Here is a 21560-nt window from a genome sequence, read left to right as displayed (position 1 = left end):
AGAACCTCATTTTCAAATCCGATGAAATTTTCGGGTCTACAAGTATATACCGCTTATTTCTAATTCACTTATTCAGAGCTACAAATCATGGTATTAAATCCCGAACATTATTTTCTACCGATACTCGTACGAAATTATGAAACATTTTTATGCTCAGATATTTACAAGTATGTATTTGCTGGTAGCTTCCACACACGGAATACCTCCTTCGCAGGACATGCGCACAAGTAGTGCCTCAACCATTCCACGCCCCAATGTGTCAAAGTATTTCCCATAACATAAGCATATAAGAAAATATATTTTTATCCGGGGTATCGTACACACACACACTCATACATGTACATTTGTGTGTATGTATTTATAGCCTCACCAGTCAAAGGAAACTTTAACATAATTCTTGAGCAATAATTTTGACACTTGATACTTTGAATTTAATTTTGACAAAAACATAATCGCACGTCAATTTTCCACTTGTCGTACACGTGTGCCTGTCAAACTAACTGAATTATACGAAATGCTGGTAGCGTGGGCAGGCAAAGAAATGTGTGGGTGTGTATTTTCGGTTGGGTTATGCCGGTATGTGTAAGATGAAACAAAAAAAACGAAGAAAACAGCGTAAAGTCAGGGTTTGCCAACCCATATCACACTAGTGCTCACCGCACACCACCATGCCATGTTCGGGTATAACGGTGTCTTTTATTTTGTCATTTTCTACCTTTTTGACAAATATTTTGTAATATTTCGAATTATTTTGTATTATTTTGCAGCAAGTTATGCACATTCCCCAGCTGGGGACTGTCTTATAGCTGGCGAACGCAAATTTTAATAAAACTTATAGCTGCTCTTGTTAATGTAATGCTTGACATTTGTACTTGTACGCGACTTTACAACAACAAGTGCCTTAATAAATAAATGAAATATCCTCAAAAGTAAGAAAAAATGAAGTTGAAATGACAAATGTCAGCTGGCGACTGGCTGAAACCGACAAACAGTTATACAGTTATTTTATATTTTTCTTTACACTCCACGCACACACCCGCACAATGAAGCTTTGTTGGGATTTCGTTAATGGAATGAATAAGTGCCAAAGTGAATTTTTAGTGCATGTTGGATTTTGATGAGGGTGTGCTCCACTGTGGAAGATAGACGAGGGCCAAGGCTGAACTGTGTCGAGATAAATGGTTGTAAATGCGTGTTGTTACCGGATTTAAATGCTAAAAATACTACAAAATCGACTGTATTGCGAACCACAATTACTTAACGAATAACAAAATAAATGATTTTTTGAAATAAAATAACGAACAGTAATACAATTTGTATTTTTTTATGGCTTTAAGTTGTGTTTTCTGCAGCGCGCATTTTATTATCCGATATTTTTTGTGTATAGTCGAGTGAGGGTGCCATATACAATATTCGCTGCTCGTTTTCAAGTCCATTTGTGGCATAATTTGTAAAACTGAAATTAAATTATACGATTTTTTATAAAATTAATCATACCATTTTTGAAATAATTTTCAATAGAGACTACAGCTGTAGGCAATATATATTTTTTCACAGTCTTGTATTAGAATACACTCAATTGACAATATGGCAGATCTTAATATGACCTCTCTCTGTAAAACGTTTATTAACGTTTTTCCTCTTTGGATAAAGTCAATAAACCCTCAAACCAAACAGTCTATTTGCAAGACTACCAACAAATATCAGATAATTCGTGGACACAATATGCCGAATATTGACCAATAACCGAGGATAAAATTACGACACACTGCGTCATAACGAAACGAACTGTCAAGAGTAATTGTAAGCGAAAGATCTCCCTTCTTTCGTTCTTGACGTCATGTACTGTTAAACGCAGTGCAAACAAAGTAAAGGGAGGTAAGGTCGCAATTTCTGTTTTGTCAGTCTTGCTGATATCCAAATATAACGGTACTTTTTAAAAATACATTTCTTTGTATCAAATTTTTTTATATTGAGTTAAATAGTAGTGTTGAATGTGTCGATTTTACGCCATTATTCCTATTTGGGTGTTAGGCAGAGTTATTAATAAATTTAGTTGATTTTTAGTACCGACTCATATAATTCTAATCGAAATATTGTCACATAATTTTATGTTTGAGTCAAATGTTGCGTCGGATATCCCATAAAGTGTATATATATAAACGATCAGCCTGCTGAGCTGAGTCGATGTAGCCATGCCCAGCAGTCTGTCTGCGTATACGCGAACTAGTCCAAAAGTTTTGGAGTTATCGATTTGAAATTTTGTAAAAGCTCTTTTTGACACAAGACACTGCTTATTTGTGGGAACCACCAATATCGAAGCACTATATGATATAGCTGCCATACGAACTGATCAGTCAAAGCCCTTAAGGAAATTTTTTTTATTTGACATGATATCTTCATGAAATTTGACAAGGCAATTGTTCAAGGCAGCATTTATTTTACATTACATTCTTCGAAAAAATTATTCAGATCGGACCATTACTATATAGCATATATGTAGCTACCTTATAAACTGACCAAGCAAAATCCAGATAAAAATTTTTTACAAAATTTTACGCTGAAAGAAATGCACCTGTACAGGTCCAGCCGAACTTAATGGTTTTCTTCTTTAGAATTTGTTTATATTGGTGCCACAACAACAACAGCACTAGCCATTTTTAAGCCGTATTACATGATTGCGACTGAACACAGAATTTCCTTACTTGATTTGCAATAATTTTTATGAATGAATAATTTATGGTGACAGGTAAGGTTTTTAGCGTTTTGTAATTATAATTTTTAAGCATTAATAACTGTGCATTTGCGTCATGCGTTCCTAATTATATGAAATTATATTTTACACCTACCATTAGCATCCACTAATAAATATACATGTTTGTATGTACATATACCATATATAGTTCAACTACTAATTTGCATATCTAGTTATGAACGTAGGTAGACGCTAATATGCGCGCAGGATATATTTCAGTTTGTGTACACACACCTATATACATACCTATATTACATATATACTCGCTTGAGGTTTAGCTGTAGTTCACGCCTTAATCAAACTCATTGTCATCACACTTGGCAATTACCAGCGATAATCGCTCATTTGCGTTGCTAATTTATTTAGATCGCGCTCATTTGCCCAGTGTTGCAAGTGTTGTTATTGCAACCGAGACACAATACAGCACACTGGCATAGTGGCAGAGACAGATTAATCGCCGGTTTGTGCAGAGATTTGGTTGCAATTTGGCGACGAATTAGAATTCAAGGTTTCAAGACACAAAGACGTCACTGAGACGGACGCGATTATATTTGTAGACACCTAGAAGGGGCCGGGTTAGTAGCTGCAACAGCGCTCGACCATTACACATCGCACTTTATACGGACACTTGTGTCTGTTTATAGTCTAAACTTAGATTTCCTCAATTTTGTGTTGCCACACAGCTCGAAGCTGGCATTAAGATGGCAGTAGCTTGCACAAGTTTGCAATTGGCGCTGCTCGTGTGTATGAGTGTGTGTGTAGCGCCTGTGTGCAAATCTGCTTTCATTGCAGTGCGGAAACTTGCCAATTAGTGGCTTGCCGATGGCGCTTCCAGCCTCCACTCGCTCACAAGTGCCTCCAGTTTGGTCGCCATCATTTCTTTGCTGTTGTTGTTGTTTTTTTGTTTTTTTTTGTTTGCTCGCATAATGCTTCTTTGCATCTGTGCTCTACTTATGCTCATATGTAACTGTCAATTTGTTAATCAGTGCACTTTTTACTTAGATGTATGTCTATATATATATATATATATATATATAATATATATATGTGTGTGTGTGTGTGTAGGCCGCACTTAACACTTGGCGCGTGGCAAATAGGCGGCACTCATGCACGAACGGAAGCGCCGCGACAGACGCTTCTTATTGCATCAACTGCTTTAAGTTAGCCGCTGTACCGGATCCTACACGAGCGCGTAAAGCTCTAATGAGAGTTTTTACACACGGGTGGTCGAAAAGGTCTCAGCAATCAGTTGGAAAATATGAGATTTCGAACTTTTTTTCAAGAAACCAACTCCTCTGTACTTCTTGCGACCTTTGGGGAACTTTTTCACGAGTCTTTCTTATATAAAAATCTAAACTGACTTTAATTCAAGCAATGATAGCAATTACGTCATCTTAAATTTTATACTTTGACAACTTTAATTTTTCAAACTGTTGGTTGAATTGTCGTAGTTCAATGGCTAACTTGATTGATTGAAAACTTGATTTGAAACTTGTCATATGTCATTTGTCATAGATAAACTATAATTATATCATATAATAATATATCAAAATATTATCATTTAATGTCATAAGAACTGGCATTGTCATCATTGTTATATATTATTAATTTATAATATTTTATTTTATTTGGTTTTCTTTTACTTTTTCCGCGGCTGGAGTACGGAGAAGATCAATAAAGGTTCGAAAATTGCTGAGCTTGTCATATTATAATCCCATAAGTACAAGTCAGAGGAGTCAAATATGCATATCTGAGCATTTTTGACCCCGCGATCTTATTGAAACACATTAACGGCAAGACCCTTTCCATGTATGTTCGGACTGACATATTGAAACCACATCCATCGATATTCAATTTCCGTTAACTACTTTAATTTATTTGGAAAACTACATGCTTCAATGATGATTTTAGCATAAAAACCCTGTCAACTTTTGTTCATCCAACGATGTTTCATTTATCTTGAAAGGATTTTCGGTTCGCCAAATATGAAAACTTTACTCATCAACACCGCCAGAGCGTCGCACATAAAATATTGCTTTCAGAAATATGGTAGTTTTTATATAGTTAAGATATTCAAGGTTAGTAGTACATTGCATGAAGATTTTCAGAACACTCAGATCTGAATCCAAATGGTTACTGGCTTGCAGGCTTATTCAATATATACGTGACAACACAAAAGTTGGCGCACCCTGTACATATATATATATATATATATATATAATATGTAAGGAAGCACTATCTCTATGCTTTTCTGCAATAATGATTTCTACCTCCTTAGAGTTTATACTGTTATTGTCACTTATGCAACTGCTTTTGTCACTTATGATTCCACTAATTGTGGTTATACTTAAGAGTATCCCACTTGCTAAACACAATAATATTTAGCGCACCTCTTTGCAATATTACACATGTATTTCCGGCATAATTTGCAACTCAACATGCTTTGTTAAGACTTCCTAGCCAGTCTTATTATTCTGTCAACTTTAACACGTTTCTTTTAATGAGCACTTGGCTTGTTAAAAATTATACCTCTGTGTGTTCATATAAAAATATATGCGTATGCAATTAGTGACGGAAGTTTCTTAATGTACTCAAAAATATGTTGAGAGTTATATAAGATTGTGCTATTGTTACCATAAAAAGTTGTTCCGTTTCAATTTCTAGTTAGGCGATTGTATACTTAAGTTTAAAATACGAAAGAAACTCATTTTAACACCTCTTTGTTAGTAAAGTATTTTCACATTTCTGTAGTGTTTAACGTGATGTCGTCTTAGGAAGTACGATGCTTGTTGCATTCATTATAGATTTTGTAGCGATGATGATGCCTTGTTCGAGATTCGAGCATATGCTTTTAATCACCTTAATTTGCTCGCTTAAAAGGTCGTTACCGGTAGCTTGCATTTCGTTAGCAAGCCAGATTGTCTTTATTCCCAAACCACAGTGTATAAATCGTGAAAAAAGTTCCGCTCTTAATTGTTTCCAATATACAAATTTGGCAGGTAATAATTAGCTAAATTTAGGTGCTGTCTGAAAAGTCTATTTTGATATATGCGACTTGTTAGTTTCATTGAAGCTTTTATACGAGTTGATATGATCATTAAACATGCTGTTATTTCGTGGGTCTACTGATTCCTTTCGAGATCCTATTTCGACCAACATCATGAAAAATTTTGTTTTGTTTTTGTAGCAGTCGCGTCTTGGGAGGGAAAGACATGTATCCAAACATATTTCTGACTTGAAAAGGCTTATTGAAATCAGTTAGGCGTACGGCTTACAAAGCTTTTAAGTTCCAGCATTTTTACAGACTATAAAGGTCCAAATCACAAATTTAAGTCGAAGCTTGTGGCATTAAGCTCTTCGATGATCTGTTTTATTTTCACTTAATTAGTTTTATATTTGTGAAGCCCCTTATTCTCTTGATCACTACACTTACATTGATAGCCTTATATTTTTACACTCGGCGGATAACAAAATCATGGAGTTTCCATTTTAAGGCGTCAGGCTCGTCAGAGCTTAAGGGGATATTCCAGTATGGAGATATGAATTTTAGGTAATTTTTAAAGTGTCGTAAAAAAAGGCCATCAATATTTTTTTTATCGATTTTTTTATCAGTTATTTATTAATGTTACAAGAGTTCAGCAAAAAATGAAAAAAAATAACTTAACATTTAAAAAACTGGTAGCTGATGAAGTGGCAAAAAATTGGCACATGAGCATATTATTAATATGCAATGATGTAGCAATTGTATGAACTAGCGATAAGTAAAAAAAAATGCGACTGGTTTGAAAAAAAATACGATTTTTTTGCCATTTTTTTTTATTTTCTCGTATTTTGTAAAAAGAGGCATGTTCATACTCGAGAGATGTCTATAAAGAAGATTATCTGAAAATTTCAATTAAATCGGTCCAGTAAAACTCGAAAAATCGTGAGTATCGTATTGAAAAAGTCTGGTCTGTGAAAAACGCATTTAAAGATTCGCGTAAAGTTTTTTTTTCGATTAGACTCGGCCGAACCAGTTAGGAGGCCAGGTCAGTCAAATGTTTATATCTCCGAAAATAATTTAGATTTTCAAAAATCCTCTCGTAGACATATTCTTAAATAGTTAAACTTTGAAAATATTATAAAAAAAAATCGATATTTTTTTTGAAATTCTACATTAGAATACCCCATAAGACGCAGAGTTTTGAGTGTTCAAAAATCTGTCAAAGTTTTATGAACTCCTGCACATCAGGAACATCAGAGCCTTACTTTCAAACTGAAATATATTCGACGGGAACTGTTCAGGTAGGTAGGGAATATGTAGTGTATTAAGTTAGAAAATTTTATTGATATTTTGACTTTTCTATCGCATTTTGTAGGCATTATTTGTAAAATTTGTTATTATTAGGCATAGTTCTGTTTTCAGAGCTTATTGCTCGATGACTTCGTCAAAGAGAGAACAATTAATATATATAATATTTTTTTTTTAATTTTTCTCTAATTTTATTTAAAACTCATAATAACCAAAACCTAGAGCAAAGTAAACAAATTTCTTGAAATATTCACAATCAATTTACTCATTTAAATTAGTGCTCGAGAGCGTAAAAAACAATTTTACCAACAATAAACAAACAAGCAACTTGACAAGGTAAACAAATAATTGTTTCGCATGAAATTAGCTGAGATTATGAGCAAACAATTTGTCAACATGTGTTAGAGACAAGTATCGGTGGGTGCGTATGTGTGTGTGTGTGTTGGAACAAAGGAAACAGTTGCAACAATAACCAGGCAAATGCCAGCAAATGTTGAGCGCCGGCGGCAGGCGACAGCAGGCGGAAGAGAGCTGCAGCGGGGCGGCAAACAACAAACACATCACTTCGAGTCAACCGCATCGCTGAACACGTATTGTTTAAGGTGTGTCTGTGCGTTGTTCACACAAGAGAAAATATTGTTGCAAACAACAATAATTACAACAAGTGCGCACCATTAGCTTCCGCAAACAATTTACCAGCCCTTCCGCGCCGCCTGCCAACCGCAAGAAATAAAGCAGCACAAAAAAACTAACAACAATAAATCGAGAAGAAATAAAAATGAGAAAAAAACGATTACTAAAACAAACAGCAAAGTGCAAACACTTCAACGCTCGCACAGCCAACGCAGTTCAAGTGGAATGAATGAACAGATGTGTTAATGCTAAGCGCATTTGGCGAGCGAGAACCCTTCCGCTGTTGTTGGCCGACCGCAATTACCGCCACCCCTTTCTGGGCGCACTTTAACAGCGCTGCCAGCAGCCGTAACACCTCAGGCAACAACAACGGCGCCTCAACCACTGTGTTGCAACATCAACTGCTGAGCGCATTGCAGCGTCGCCATCAACTTACATCAGCATTAAAGGATTATTCGACCAAATGCAATTATCCGAATGTGGCAACCCCTTTGGCCCGAGGCGTAATATTGGTTTCATGCATATCGAACGAACTAACAAACGCATGAATGGGCGATGAGCTAAACCAACGAGTGCACAATGTAACCAAACACTTAGTAGTACGACGAAGCAAAGGGGTTGCAATGCGTACCCAGTAAACCATAACATAATATGGATCGAAACCCTGAAAACCTTGTCAGTAAATTGTATATTTCGATATATTTAAGCGAATACTTTAAAGAGCCGCTTCAGTTCCTAAAGAATTGGAAATCGAATTTGAACACCGAGCTACGAACTCCAGAATTGCCTTTGGATATAGAGTTGCGAGTTTCTAACGATCTTTAATATCACTTTGTAGTGTCATTTTCTAATATAATACCAATTGTAAGCTTTTCTGAACTTGAATGAAAGATCCGGTGATGGTAACAATTATCATAAATCAGAAATTGAGCTGAGATAGTTTCTTTTGGTCGAACATCTTTTTCCACGGTTATTCAGACTTAAAAAATGTTCGATGCCATAACGTAGATTAGATGGTAAGGAAAATTAAATCAACTTAAATAAACTTCAGTTACATAATTGAACTTTCGGCTCGCCCTCGCTATAGCTCGCCAGCATTAGCAAAACTAATATAGGATCTTGCCTGAATATCGTTTAGTATATATTATGAAATTGAATTCCTTAGATTTCTCTACTAACGCAGTATCCCTAAAGCGGCAGTACTAGCGAATAGCGTATCCAATAAAAGTGGTAATTTTTTACAGTTTTCTTGGTGTACTCTGACTGGTGGATGAATATTTATTCCAATTAATTTCCTGGTCTTTGAGAACCTGTGTTCCACCTAGGAATTTTGTGAGAATATAAAATTACTGGGGAAATGATATGACTATAATTCATAATACGAATTTTGACTGGTTTTCCTTTAGACGGGCTCATATGAGTTATGATCGGAAGGTTTTCACACATTTTTCGTTTACTGGGTATACTTGCCTCATCTACTTATGGGGTGTGGATGAATGTAAGTGGTACATATTATACTTGCTGCCATATAATAATTATTAGGCGGATAATATCTTCATTCTAACTGAGTTATGTCGTACAAGCTATTATTACTTTCAATATGCATATATTAATTTTCATACCCAAACACGGGTTGTGTGTTGGGCAGATTGTGAATATAGTAGCATTAAGGCTATATATTATAATATCAGGCACTGCTTCTGTTGAACATAGCAGTTTGAGAAAGTGCACATATTTCGGCGTATAATCATAGAATTATGATTAATCTTACATGGTCTTAATGGGTTGGGTATACACGAAAAAATATTAAGTATTCGAAATTGATATTGAAAAGATTTCGTGAGAATGAATACTTGTGTTTTATGTTTGATGAAATTCAAATGGTTCTGTGAAAATTTAATTGAAATTATTTCTGTTTCAATTTGTCGGCCTATTTCTTAATTCGATTAGCCTTTCGATCTTAAAGCCTTCTGCGAAAATAAGAATCCTTTGTTCTAAATAATATTTTCTTTCTAATAATTTTTTCCAATAATTTGTTATAATTTTCATAATTTTTTGCATAGTTTTATCAATTAATTGGTAAACTGGAATTGCGTGTTTATTCACAAAGAATCTTAATAGTTTACTAGTCATTTCTCAATATGAGGGGTTCAACTCTAAAATTCAGCTACATATTTAACATTGTTGTTTTATGATTTAAAAACGGTATCGAAACCCATTTAGAAGATATGTTACAAAAAACGGAAATTTCTATCTAGGAAGAATAATTCAAGCGCCATAATTAATTATTTTCAGCCTAAAAGTAGGCTATAATAAAAAATGCTGTTAATATAACATACTTTTTGGCGTTTTAACCAAAAATATGATAAAAATATTTATTAGCGTCGAAAAAGTGAATTGTCTTGAAATTATATCTAACTAAATCGTGTTAAGTTTAGCCTACATTTGGGCTTAGAAATAATACAAAAACTGCAATGAGTACAGAAGTTAAGAGCGCTCACAGGTGTTTTCATTGCTGCATTAAATTAAAAAAAATTTAGAAATTAAAATTTTTTAACTGAAAATTTTTTGGAAAAATTTTATTTATAATTATTTGTTATTGTTATTAAATGTATTTTTGTAATGTTTTATTATTCCTCAACATTTAGTAAGCTTTCAATTATCCATCACGTTTTTATGTATCAAATACTCGCATTTTTATTAAAAATAAAATACATTCCATTTCCATTAATTTTCTTATTAAAAAATTTCATAATTCACAATTTTTGCCACAATTTTAGAATATATTTTCTAACCACAAATTTTTTTCCGCTTATCCTTATAATTTCAACATCGAATTATCTTAACTAACTTACTTTGCTTCTAATCGAAAAACGAAATTCACTTAACTTTTTCGCAAATTGCCAACAACAAAGAACGAACTGAGAGGGAGTTCACTATAAAAATGTATGTTTGTATGTGTGTATGTGCTATTTATAGCTTCGTAAAAAGGAATATGCGGCTGAGCGGCGAACAAAAGACTCCCAAAGGGATGACAATTGGGAGGTGGTGCCGTATAATAAAGAAATAATAGCACACGGAAAAAATGTGGAGCCATTACAGGCAAGAGCAACAGCAAAAGCAACAACAAGTATAAAAAATATCCACAGCAATCACCACAACCACCATAAAGCACACATTTGTACGGTTGCAAGCGCCATTTCTGCTGTTTTTATTACCAACGTTGTTGTTGCTGCTATTTTTATAACTCATGTTGTTGTAGCACGCTATAATGTGCTTATAAAATAAATATTGTATGAAGCAAGTGGTGGGCGTCGTCACTGAAGCCAACTAAATAGATGGCCGGAAGGCTAAAAAGTGGCAACAAAACGGAGCACCGAGTTTACGTGTGTTTGTGTGTGCGTCTGCCACAGGGGTAGTTGGCAGAGAGCGAATAGAGCGCAAAAATTGTAAGCGGCGACTGCGCAACCGTAGGCACACTCAGCGGCACTCGCAGATAACTGTATTGATACCAAATTCACCACCCACAAATGAGCATGAGCCGCTTCCCCCTACCATACACGCCCACACAATAGCCAAGAATGGAAGGCGTAGAAGTGGGTGTACAATCAAGCCAATCCGAAATGATTCGAGCTAATGCACGCCAAGCTTTATTCTATTACCACTTACAATGTTAAACCGAGGAGACTACAAAAAAAAAAAAAAACGAAACAAAATAAATGCAAATAAAATGGAAAATCAACATGATTACTAATGGGGAGGAGGTAGGAACACACATTGAAGCCGCAGCAAGCATTTCATTGTCTACGCTGCAGCTAAAACCTTAGCAGCTCTTGAGGGAACGGCTATGTGCTGTGTAGAGCATAGAATGTGAGCAGCTTCGGCACCTCAACTTTGGCTTAGCAGCGTCTACAAACGGCAGTCTGCTCGTTTGCCTGGCGGCGTGTGACATTTGCAGATTGTTATGACTGACTGTGGTGGCATGATTACAAGTAGTAGCATGGCACATTTGTTGTCGCCGACGCAGGGTCTAACAGTGCCACAGTCCCACAGTCCTACAGTCGCATAGTTACCATGAAGCCATTGTCTTTTGCCGCATTCCGTCCTTGGAGGCAACCACAGCTACACTGTATATATATATTATATGCCTTGTAGTTGTGTGGTTGTAACTGACGTCATTTCCCGATTTCCATTTTCGGCTGGCAAGTCAAGCAGAAATTTTGTGTAGCATCTAATTTGAATTTTGATTAGAAAACTTACTTACTTAGTTACTTACTTTCATACATGCTTACATACTTGTGCTTACTTGGTGGATATGGCTTCATTTTAACTACTTTCTGTGGTCGCTTCGCAGCTGGAGGCTGGCGTCAATCCATAACATCTCATTCTCTCTCGTTTGCCGCATTACTTCGTCACTATCCGCCTCCATCTCTCGTATTGTGTTGGTCGCGCATGCAATTGTCTCTAACAAATCCCATTAGACTGCTGGGAATCAGCGAAAATCGGAAGTAAAACCATTGCGGAAGGAAGCCTCGTATACATGGCATATACGCATACATACACACATTCATATGTCTACAGACATTTAGAAGTATAAATTGGATTGTTTTATTGAAATGAATGGCTGATTGTTTCATTAAACTTTATGCGAAAGTAAATAGTATTTTTAGTGGGATAATACTTTTGATGGGATTTTATAGCATCCCCATGCAACTGAGCACAGAAGGCGGGCAATTTTTTCCGGTTATATTACAAAATATGCTTTGGAAGTCACACACATGGTGAAAACTGGTACTTATTATGATTGGGTATCAGAATAAAAGTAGCTTCATTTCGTCTTTCCGCAGCGCAAAATATTTATGATTTTTCTCGTTACTATCAAAAGTTGCTACGAAGTTAGTAACACACAGAAGAAAACCCCGGAGACCCTATTAAATATATATATATAAATGATCAGCATGATAAGCTGAGTGGATTTAGTCATTTCCGTCTGTCCGCCTGCTATCGATCGAAAATTTTAAACCAGTCCTTTTCTCATTAAGAAGCTGCTCATTTGTCGGAACGGCCGATATCGGACCACTTTAGCATATAACTGCCATACAAACTGAACAATTGGAATCAAGTGCTTGTAAGAAAGACTCTTTTATTTGACGAGGTATCTTTACAAAATTAGGCACGAACTATTATTTAAGGCAACAATGTATTCTCTGCAGAAATTGTTCAGATCAGACCACTATATCATATAGCTGCCATACAAATGGCACGATCGGAATCAAGTTCTTGTAAGGAGCCTTTGTATTTGTGAAGGGTATTATAGCGAGGTTGCTTGCTCTTCGTATATCATTTACCGTTATATCCGCTAGCTTAATTCGAAGAGTCCGTAACCTTTTAGTTTAGGAAAATAAATTCACTCAAGTTCTTTCCTAATATTAAGCTCGCACTCTCTTAAGACTTTCGGCCGGCCTAGATGTTCTATTTAAGGAATCTGCGTTTATTGATAGATTTATTTATTTATATATATATTTATCCTTATCGAGTTTGGAGACTTTGATTCAAGCATTTAGTATGTGTTGTAAAATAACTCAGATAAACTGTGTACATCACAAAAATTCTCTTTCCTCGCACAATTGTTCTAAGTAATACCGAAAAATGTTTCTGCCTGTTTAAGTCGCAGCCGTACTGCAGGTATTACAAGCTTACCTAATTAGGTTTTGCATCGGATTTGACTAGATGACGCCATCGTTTTGTAATTTTTCTGCTCGCTAGTTTTGGTTGGATTTAGATGTAAACGCAAGAACAAAGTCTGTTTGAACAGCTGGTATAATATGTTCGATTCGCCACTCTCTAATACTGAGCGAATTGAATGTAACATAACTAATATAACGGTAAATATTTTTCGATGTGGGTTTCAACGCTTCAGTTCGGTTGCTTCTCACCAATCGTTTGAACTAAAGATATGCCAATGAAACCGACATCTATTTCCAACATGTTGTGGCAGATCAAGGCTTCTTTGGTACTCGAAATACCGTTGTAATCACATTATTTATATATAATACATTTTAGACTTGGAATAGCATAGTTCAAGGTGATGTTCCAGTATTTGACACCTAAAAGCAGCAGATATCACAAAAGTTCTAAAAATATGTGTTACTTTGCGGTGTGTCACTAATCGACTCCCCGTTTCTTTAGTATATCTCTAACGAATTTTTAACTCTATATAAAATATTGATAAAGAATTCTAATATCTCCGATTTTCCATTACGACGTCTTATAAGTGAAATATCTGTCTTTCTAAAATAAACCGAGTTGCTGAAATTCAAGATCAGAGCTTTACCCCTATCCCTTATAACACTCTTCATTTCTAGTTTTATTTGCTATTTTTAATGGGAAGTGATATGAATGGTACTACGTTAATCACAAAAAGTTTATCAGTTGGCGGGCAGTGCACCTTTGGGCCTTCGTTACGCATTAACCTTTTTAAGATCATAGTTTAGACTGCTCGCTGGACTCTTAAGTATTGCGTTAGAAAGTTACACAAAAACTACTGGAACCAAAAACGATTTTTTTCTTTCCGACTTCATTGCAGGTAACCACAGTTTTGACTGTATTTTCTGTAGTTACGTCCGTCTTGGATATATTAAAGTTGAGATTATGTGAATAGATTTTGAAATATTTATACAAAAACTTATAATATTTAATAATTTTAAAAATTCCCGAAGGTTAGGGCTTGCTCTTCCACTGACTGATATTTGCCACTCAGCTAACAGTACACTGTCTTAACTATGGAAGTGATGTGTTAAATTAATGGAATTGTCTGAATACATGCAAATATAACAAACATATCCTGCAGCAAGAATTTGTCCCCACACTCCTCGGTAATCCTTGGCACACTGTCAATTTACCCTTGCTCCAACGCATATACCTCGTACAAATGTTCCTCGCAATTGTTATTGTTTTTGTTTTCATTATTGATATTAATTTATTTTTGATTGCAACAATGGCGTAAACAGCCAGAACAAAAGCAAATGGCGAATGGGTAGTGGGGAATGGAGGCAAACCCATTTCCATGTACTTGTAATGCGAAATTCTTCCACAGAGTTGAACTAACGAGCCTGCAGGATGCGTGCGCATGTGGGCATATAATAAATAAATTGATAAAGTTTCTGAGGTGGAAAATTGGGTTTATTGTTTGCATGATATGCATTTGTTGTGCGCTTGAGTGTATGCGTAACTCTGTCGAGCAGAAAACTTTTCCAATTTCAATTTTCACAACTACGCCCCTTGGCTATCGCTCTTAATATATAAAATTATTGTAAATTATCTTTGGACATTCCAACCACTCACCCCCACACACACACACCGAAATGCACTCAAGTGAAACTGACGCCATTTTTGTTATTGCAGGTTTGGTTTCAGAATCGACGCGCAAAATGGCGTAAAGCCGAACGCCTTAAGGATGAGCAACGCAAGCGCGAGAATGGCGAGAGCAGCGGTTCGCTGGACAAGGTAAGTACACAAATGTGTTTGCACACCCTGTATCTTAGTGTAATATCAGCTATTTCTTCTAATAATTTAATTTTATCTTTCAGCTACATGATAGTCGCGAGTCTTCGCCTGACATTACCGGCGAAATCGATGATGACGAACCATCGTTACGTCGCTCACATAGTCCCGGTCCGCTATCGGCCAGTCCGCATGCCATTGACTCGGACAATGAACGTCCCCTCTCATCGACGCAGCTTACCACACAATCGGCATCGCAATCGGTTGGTTCAATAAGCGCTGGTTCGCCATCGCCCAGTGCGCGCGCCACGCCTCAACATTGTCCCAATAGTCCGACTTCTAATTCCCGTCATACAGATTCGCCCATCGAAGTTGGCGGTCCGATATCGTTGACTTCGCGTACATCGTCCGGCACTACGCCCACAACTGCGCTACACAGCACGCCCACTACTTTTGGTAGTCACATTTTCGGAAATTTCGGTGGTGATAGGTGAGTGAATATTTTTTTATTATTTTATTGAAAATTTCGAAATTATTTAAGCTGTTGTGTCTAGTATAGTACAAAGTTTATCCCTTGAACTATTTAATTTTCTTTAAAAATCATAACTTTTTCTTATGTAATTTTAATTCATTTTGTCAAAACTCGATCCAGGCTGCTAAATAAGATAAAAAGTTTCGGTTATACCTTACATAATCTTCCGTCATGAAATCTCGAAGTTTGGAACCACTTATTATTGTTGTTGAGGCAGTAAATTTCTTCAGGTTCGGTTATCCAGTTTGTCCAATTGTCGTTGAAAAAACTCGGCTCAAGTCTTGTGTTGTAAAGAAGAAAGAGTAAAGACATAATATTCGCTCAAAAATTAGGGCATAACAGGGGTTTTTTGCTTTTCTCTTTTAGGATTTCGTATAAACTCTTAAGGATATAATAAAAAGGCCATCACTATATAATTGTATACTAAACGAGTAAGCCTATCTGAGAACTAAAACATCGACTGTGTACTCCCCATACACATAGTAAGCAATTAAATTATGATACGAGCTCTTGCTGCGAATCATACTGTAATTAAACCAAAAAGATTTCATGACTGCCACCATTTCACCTTTGGTCGCAAGAATCTGCCGTCATTTCATTTGCGCTAATTACAACAAAACACGTACATGATACAGTAATTACCACATTAATAGATTAACACTCTACCTTTACAAATCTGCCATAAGTATTTCTTCGTCTAGCAAATAATTGTGTCTAAACAATAAGTTTCGCTCACACAAACTCTCACTTTCTCATTAGAGATGAGATACTCGTACACAGATTTTGGGTTTGTTTTCGCCCATGTAACTATGAAGGCGGTGAATATCGTTTAAATGTTGGTCACGTGCACGCAATTCCAAGTCATTAACGACTAATGTAGAATCAAACGTGGCGAAGGCTCGACGCGACGTACAGACAAAAGTTTGCGCTTAATGTTTCCGCAGAGCATGCTGTTTCCGGCACAATAGCAACAAAATCTTTCGATATTTCGCATGGAACGGTGTGGACAAAGCGTAACAGCAGGGTGTCCGATGAGCAGATAAGCAAAGTCGACGCTCACACTATGTAAGCGGAGGTAGCAAGCAGGAAATCATGCTTTGGTAAATGACGAAAATTCTTTAGTAACGGTGGTAAACGTTCCGAGACACATTTCCGCTATTGAGAGACAGAGCCAGACCGCGGTATGAGAGTGAGGGAGAGTAACGTGAGTAAAAAAGTTGCGAGTGAAAGTGAAGTCTGTTAGATTTTTGTGGGCAAAAACATATTTTCATAGAAAATTTTAGACATATCGACTAACGGGGATTGGAAAAAACTTTTAACGAGTTTCATAAGCATAAACTATCGTGCTCTATAAATCAAAATATACAAAATTGGGCAACGATCAGATTTCGGTGAGAGGCAATGCAATGAAGAGCTCACGATAGTTTGAGATTTCTTCATGAACATTTTTTAAAAGTGGCCCAAGCGTTCCTATAATAAGCTGTTTGAGATCAGATAAACTTGGAATCAATATCGTTTGTAGCCGCCCAAAGCTTCGGTTTGAAAATAATAAAAGTCTACTTCACAATCGCTTGATTTTGGTAGTTTCATTTGTTGTCAGCTATATGCCTTAGTTGTTCGTTCTGAACAATTTTTTTTGGAGGATGTAGCCTATGACAGTAATTTGTGCTGAATTTCGTGAAGATAATGTGTCAAAAAAAATAAAAAATTGTTTATCTAAGCACTTGATTCTGATCGATGAATGACAGCTATTAATGTAGGCAGTTCCGACAAATGAGCAGCTTCTTGGAGAGAGAAGGACGTGTGAAAATTTTCAAATCGAAATTTGAAAAACTGAGGCTCTGGACGCTTATGTACAGGTAGACAGACATAGCTAAGTCGACTGCAAACGCTGATCATTTATATATATAGTTGTTAGAGCTAGCCGACGTTTCCTTCTAGGTGTTAAAAACTTCGTGGCGTATTTAATATAGCATATTCAGAGTATATTTATAAAGAAAGAAGTTGCGGTCGTTTGTTCATTCAATCTTCCAATGAATACTGACACTAAGACGCTTTACTACAGCCTGTTCCCATATAAGAGAGTTTAGAAATCGCCACTTTTTTCTTTAGGTGTTCGCCACTTTTAAAAGTCTTTATGTTTTGAAAACATTTTAAGATATCTTCTGTAATATTTAGTACGCTTTATATTCCTATAATTACCGAGCTAAGGTTCAATTCCCATAAAAATCTCTCTTAATAATACTCTTCTCGTTATCCCTTTTTTTTTGCGAAATCCGCGAAATTCAATTCCCGTTAATTGGAGCATTTTACTTCGTATTTCCGTTTATTTTTATGTTCATCTACTTGTTTAGGTTTCGAGTGACTCTCCAGTCTGTTTACTCTCTGCTTTTTGTTTGTTGCTGCTGTTGGTCGCTCACATCCTTCATAATCAATTGCTAATTTAACCATTGCCACATAACAATTACACTACCGTTTACACCCCGCCCGCTGCGCCACGCCGCCGAACGCGCATCGGCCAAGCGCTGAACACATATTATTATTATTTAGTAATGTTTACATTGCAAGGATGCGAGGGTTGACACCGATTGTCACAGATTTGCTGGCGCTGCTGGAGAAAAGTCCCACATAAATGTGCCCTTGTAAGTGTGTGAGTGGACGGAGGGTTGTTTCTTAGCGGCCGCTTGCAGCACAACCCTGCTGCATACTATCGTTGCTGGCCTGTTTTCTGTTTTGCCTGCTGTTTGCTTCCTTCAACTTCAATTTCTTTTTGTCGGCCTCGGCTGCTGCTGCTGCTGCTCTACAAATGCTTCCTGGTACTTCCTTTATTGCTTTGACATTTTTTGTTCAGCATTATAACCAAGCGTGTTGTTGTTGTGCTTCTTGTTGGCATGTATTTCATCAAATTGTCGGTAGAAAATGCGACACTTGCTCGCAATAAATTTGTTTGCTTCTTTGCCGGTTTGTTTGTTTGTTTGCTTAATTTTAAGTGGCTTAATGACACGGACGTAATTAGCAAATCGTTAGAAGCATAGCTTAGTCGGCTATTTAATCGTTGTTGCTCTTGTTTTTGTTGCTGCTGTTACTCTTGTTGGCATTTTTGTTGTTTTTTTTTGTGTAGCTAATATTGTGCGAGGGGTTGGTTAACTATTTAGAAATTCATGACAATTAAAATGTCTGGAATGAGATTTGCGTTGCACTGATGACGTTAACAATGACAATAATAACAACAAACACAAGCTATAATAATGAAAACAAAAACAATTACAAACACAGGAAAGCCAAGCGAGTATGACAACAAACTTAAGGAAACGTGGTGTATTTGTCTAAGTGGGCTGGACATGTGTAACTGTATATAGGTATATAAATATATATGGCTGTATAAATGCAGAGGCACTAACACAAAAGCTGTCAACTGTGATTTAATGAAGCGTTCTTTACGAAAATAGCCATGTTGACATAAATGTGATTAATTTATGGCCATGCTTTGAACAAATTTATATTTAATGGGCGTCTGCTTGAGTTGTTTTTGGTGGAGTAACTCTTCCGATGCCTCTTTCGGTTTCCTCCTAAATGCTATTGCTATTACTTACTTGTACTTTCGTAATAGCTTATAGTCTTGGAAGCAAGTCTTCTCGTCTTTGAGTACACCCAGCTTGAGGGAAGCACTTTTCGTGGAATTACTAGAGTTTTAAAAGGTCCTTGATATTACGTGGTGTGTTCAAAGGAATATTTTGTTTTTGTTATAATCGGACACATATGTTTATGACAAACAGAAAATGTTAGTCACGTTTGTGCTCTTCGATTTTTAACTTTTGAAAGAAATGGAACAAAGAATATATATTAAATTCTGGGTTAAAAATGGAATATAGTGCTCCAAGGCACTTGAAATGTTGACTGTGGCATTCGGTGAGTCCACTTTGTCTCAAAAAGGTGTTTATAAGTGGTACAAGTGCTTTACAGAAGGCCGAGAAGATGTTGATGTTCAGAAGTGCTTCGAGGATTGGAAAAAGTGTTGGCACAAGTGTATTATATCCGAGGGGTATTACTTTGAATCGGACAAAATAGATATTGATGACTACATAAATCCTTAAAAAAAAAAAATCAAATTTCACCTTTTCCTTTGAACTTTTTTATAAATACGAGGTATAAAGGTTTTAAGCAATATTTTTTAAAGTAATATTTTGAAGTAGTTAAATGCTAGTTTTTTACTTAGCTGTAGAAGTCAAACTAATGAGATTGATTAGTTGTTTTTAACAGATTTACTGAAGAGATATTTGAAAAGTGGAACTCAACGAAGGAAATCTCGTCTTAAACTCTGTTGAAAGAGCTTCGATATAGAATTCTGTGAAACCCAAAGAGCCAAAAGTCTGCCTGTTGAAATATCTACTGTGCAGAAAACTTATAAACTAAAAATTAAATCATTAATATCAGTCCCAAACTGTCCGCTAATCATAATAATTCTGACCTTGGTTTACAAACAAAACATAAAAAGCCTTCAGCCAGCTTTTCCGAATTATTATAAAAATTGCATATTTGCGCGTATAATTCCAGCAATTAAAACAGGCACCCATTTTAGCCTTAAGGCATAGGGAATGAACCAAAAAATTACTGCAATACCGGTGTACTCATTATTACTTACCAACAAAAAACTTCACATAATTCACGAAGACGACGTAAGTGTTCAAAAGTTACATGATCCCAGTCATTCCCAGAATCCCGACTCAGAGACTAATAACTCAAAAAAGCGAGTAAAATAGGTAAACTTCCTAAACCCTGCTCTGACTGGAACACATGAGTTTGCGTAATATTATGTCTCTAAAAAACTCGAGAAGTATACCAAACAAGTGGAAGTCAGGCTAAGAAGCAATAAAGCTAAGGAGGAGCTCAAGTTAAGGAGAAATTAAGTTCAGAGAATTGATTTACCAAGGAACGAAGAAGCTCGGGTGCTACACCGGCCGATAAAGAAAAGAAACATGCTCTTCAATGGCTACAACAAACGACCGGACTATTTTCAAGAAGGCAATAATATCTTGGTAAAGTTTAAATATCGCAATCTGTTTTGAACTCTTTGGTTTTGCTTTTGTTTTTTTTTCCAAAACTTTCAGCGCCAAGCTAATTAAAAAATTTGCACAGTTTTAAACTACATCTATGCAATATTCTACTAGTTTCAAAAACCTCCACATGAATGTTCAGTTTCGAAATACATTGTTAGAAAAACGTTTGCTTTGAGCGAGTATCAAACCCCCCAAACCACTGAAGGTTAGTCAGCTTTTGTTTTTTTTTTTTTGTTAACTCAAATATGAAAAGAACACCCTGCTCACCAATTACATGCCACCAAAAACAATCACAGCGGTGCATATTTTTCCTAAGCCATATTTTCTGCCGAAACCACTACCGCCTTACACAGCCTAACCCAAGGCGTTGGAGCTGATACTGGTATTGGTGCAGGCTGGTGGCATTGCCACTTGCAGATTTAATTGGGCGTAAGTAAGGGTGTTTCGAGTTCATTAAAAAACAAACGTTGCAGCATGCAAAAGCGTATGTCGAGCCATGTACAAAAGAAGCATCACTTTCCGCAAGCACATAGACCTTTTTGCACACAGGATGCGGGACAAACGCATATACGGATAGGCAAAACACAGTTAGACTCGCGACAAGCGGACCGCATGCAGCGCATTATTGCCAACTTCTCGCCTTTTACGGCGCACCGGGTTGCCTCATCAGCGCAGCCACTAAAAAACAGCTTAACCACAGGAGTTCGCTTCCGGTGTGCGTGCTTGCGACGACGATGCGCACGTTATTTGTTGTAATAGTGATAGCTACCTAAAACACATTGGTGCATG

The 21560-nt window shown here is 36.4% G+C and overlaps 1 protein-coding gene across 2 annotated transcripts in view; it reads left to right on the top strand.

Annotated features, from left to right (window-relative positions):
• Positions 1 to 21560, top strand: part of Drgx (Dorsal root ganglia homeobox) — an 85599-nt gene that overhangs the window by 44518 nt on the left and 19521 nt on the right. For both annotated transcript variants that reach the window (XM_036358750.2, XM_036358751.2), the window contains 2 exons: positions 15084 to 15185; positions 15269 to 15672. In XM_036358750.2, the coding sequence (XP_036214643.2) occupies positions 15084 to 15185; positions 15269 to 15672 (506 nt within the window). The remainder of the gene's footprint in view (positions 1 to 15083; positions 15186 to 15268; positions 15673 to 21560) is intronic.

The sequence above is a fragment of the Bactrocera oleae genome, chromosome 3 (genome assembly GCF_042242935.1).
Source record: "Bactrocera oleae isolate idBacOlea1 chromosome 3, idBacOlea1, whole genome shotgun sequence".
NCBI classification, from domain to species: Eukaryota; Metazoa; Arthropoda; class Insecta; order Diptera; family Tephritidae; genus Bactrocera; species Bactrocera oleae.
The sequence above is the reverse complement of the archived record's forward strand: the minus strand, read 5'-3'. Positions and strand labels throughout refer to the sequence as shown.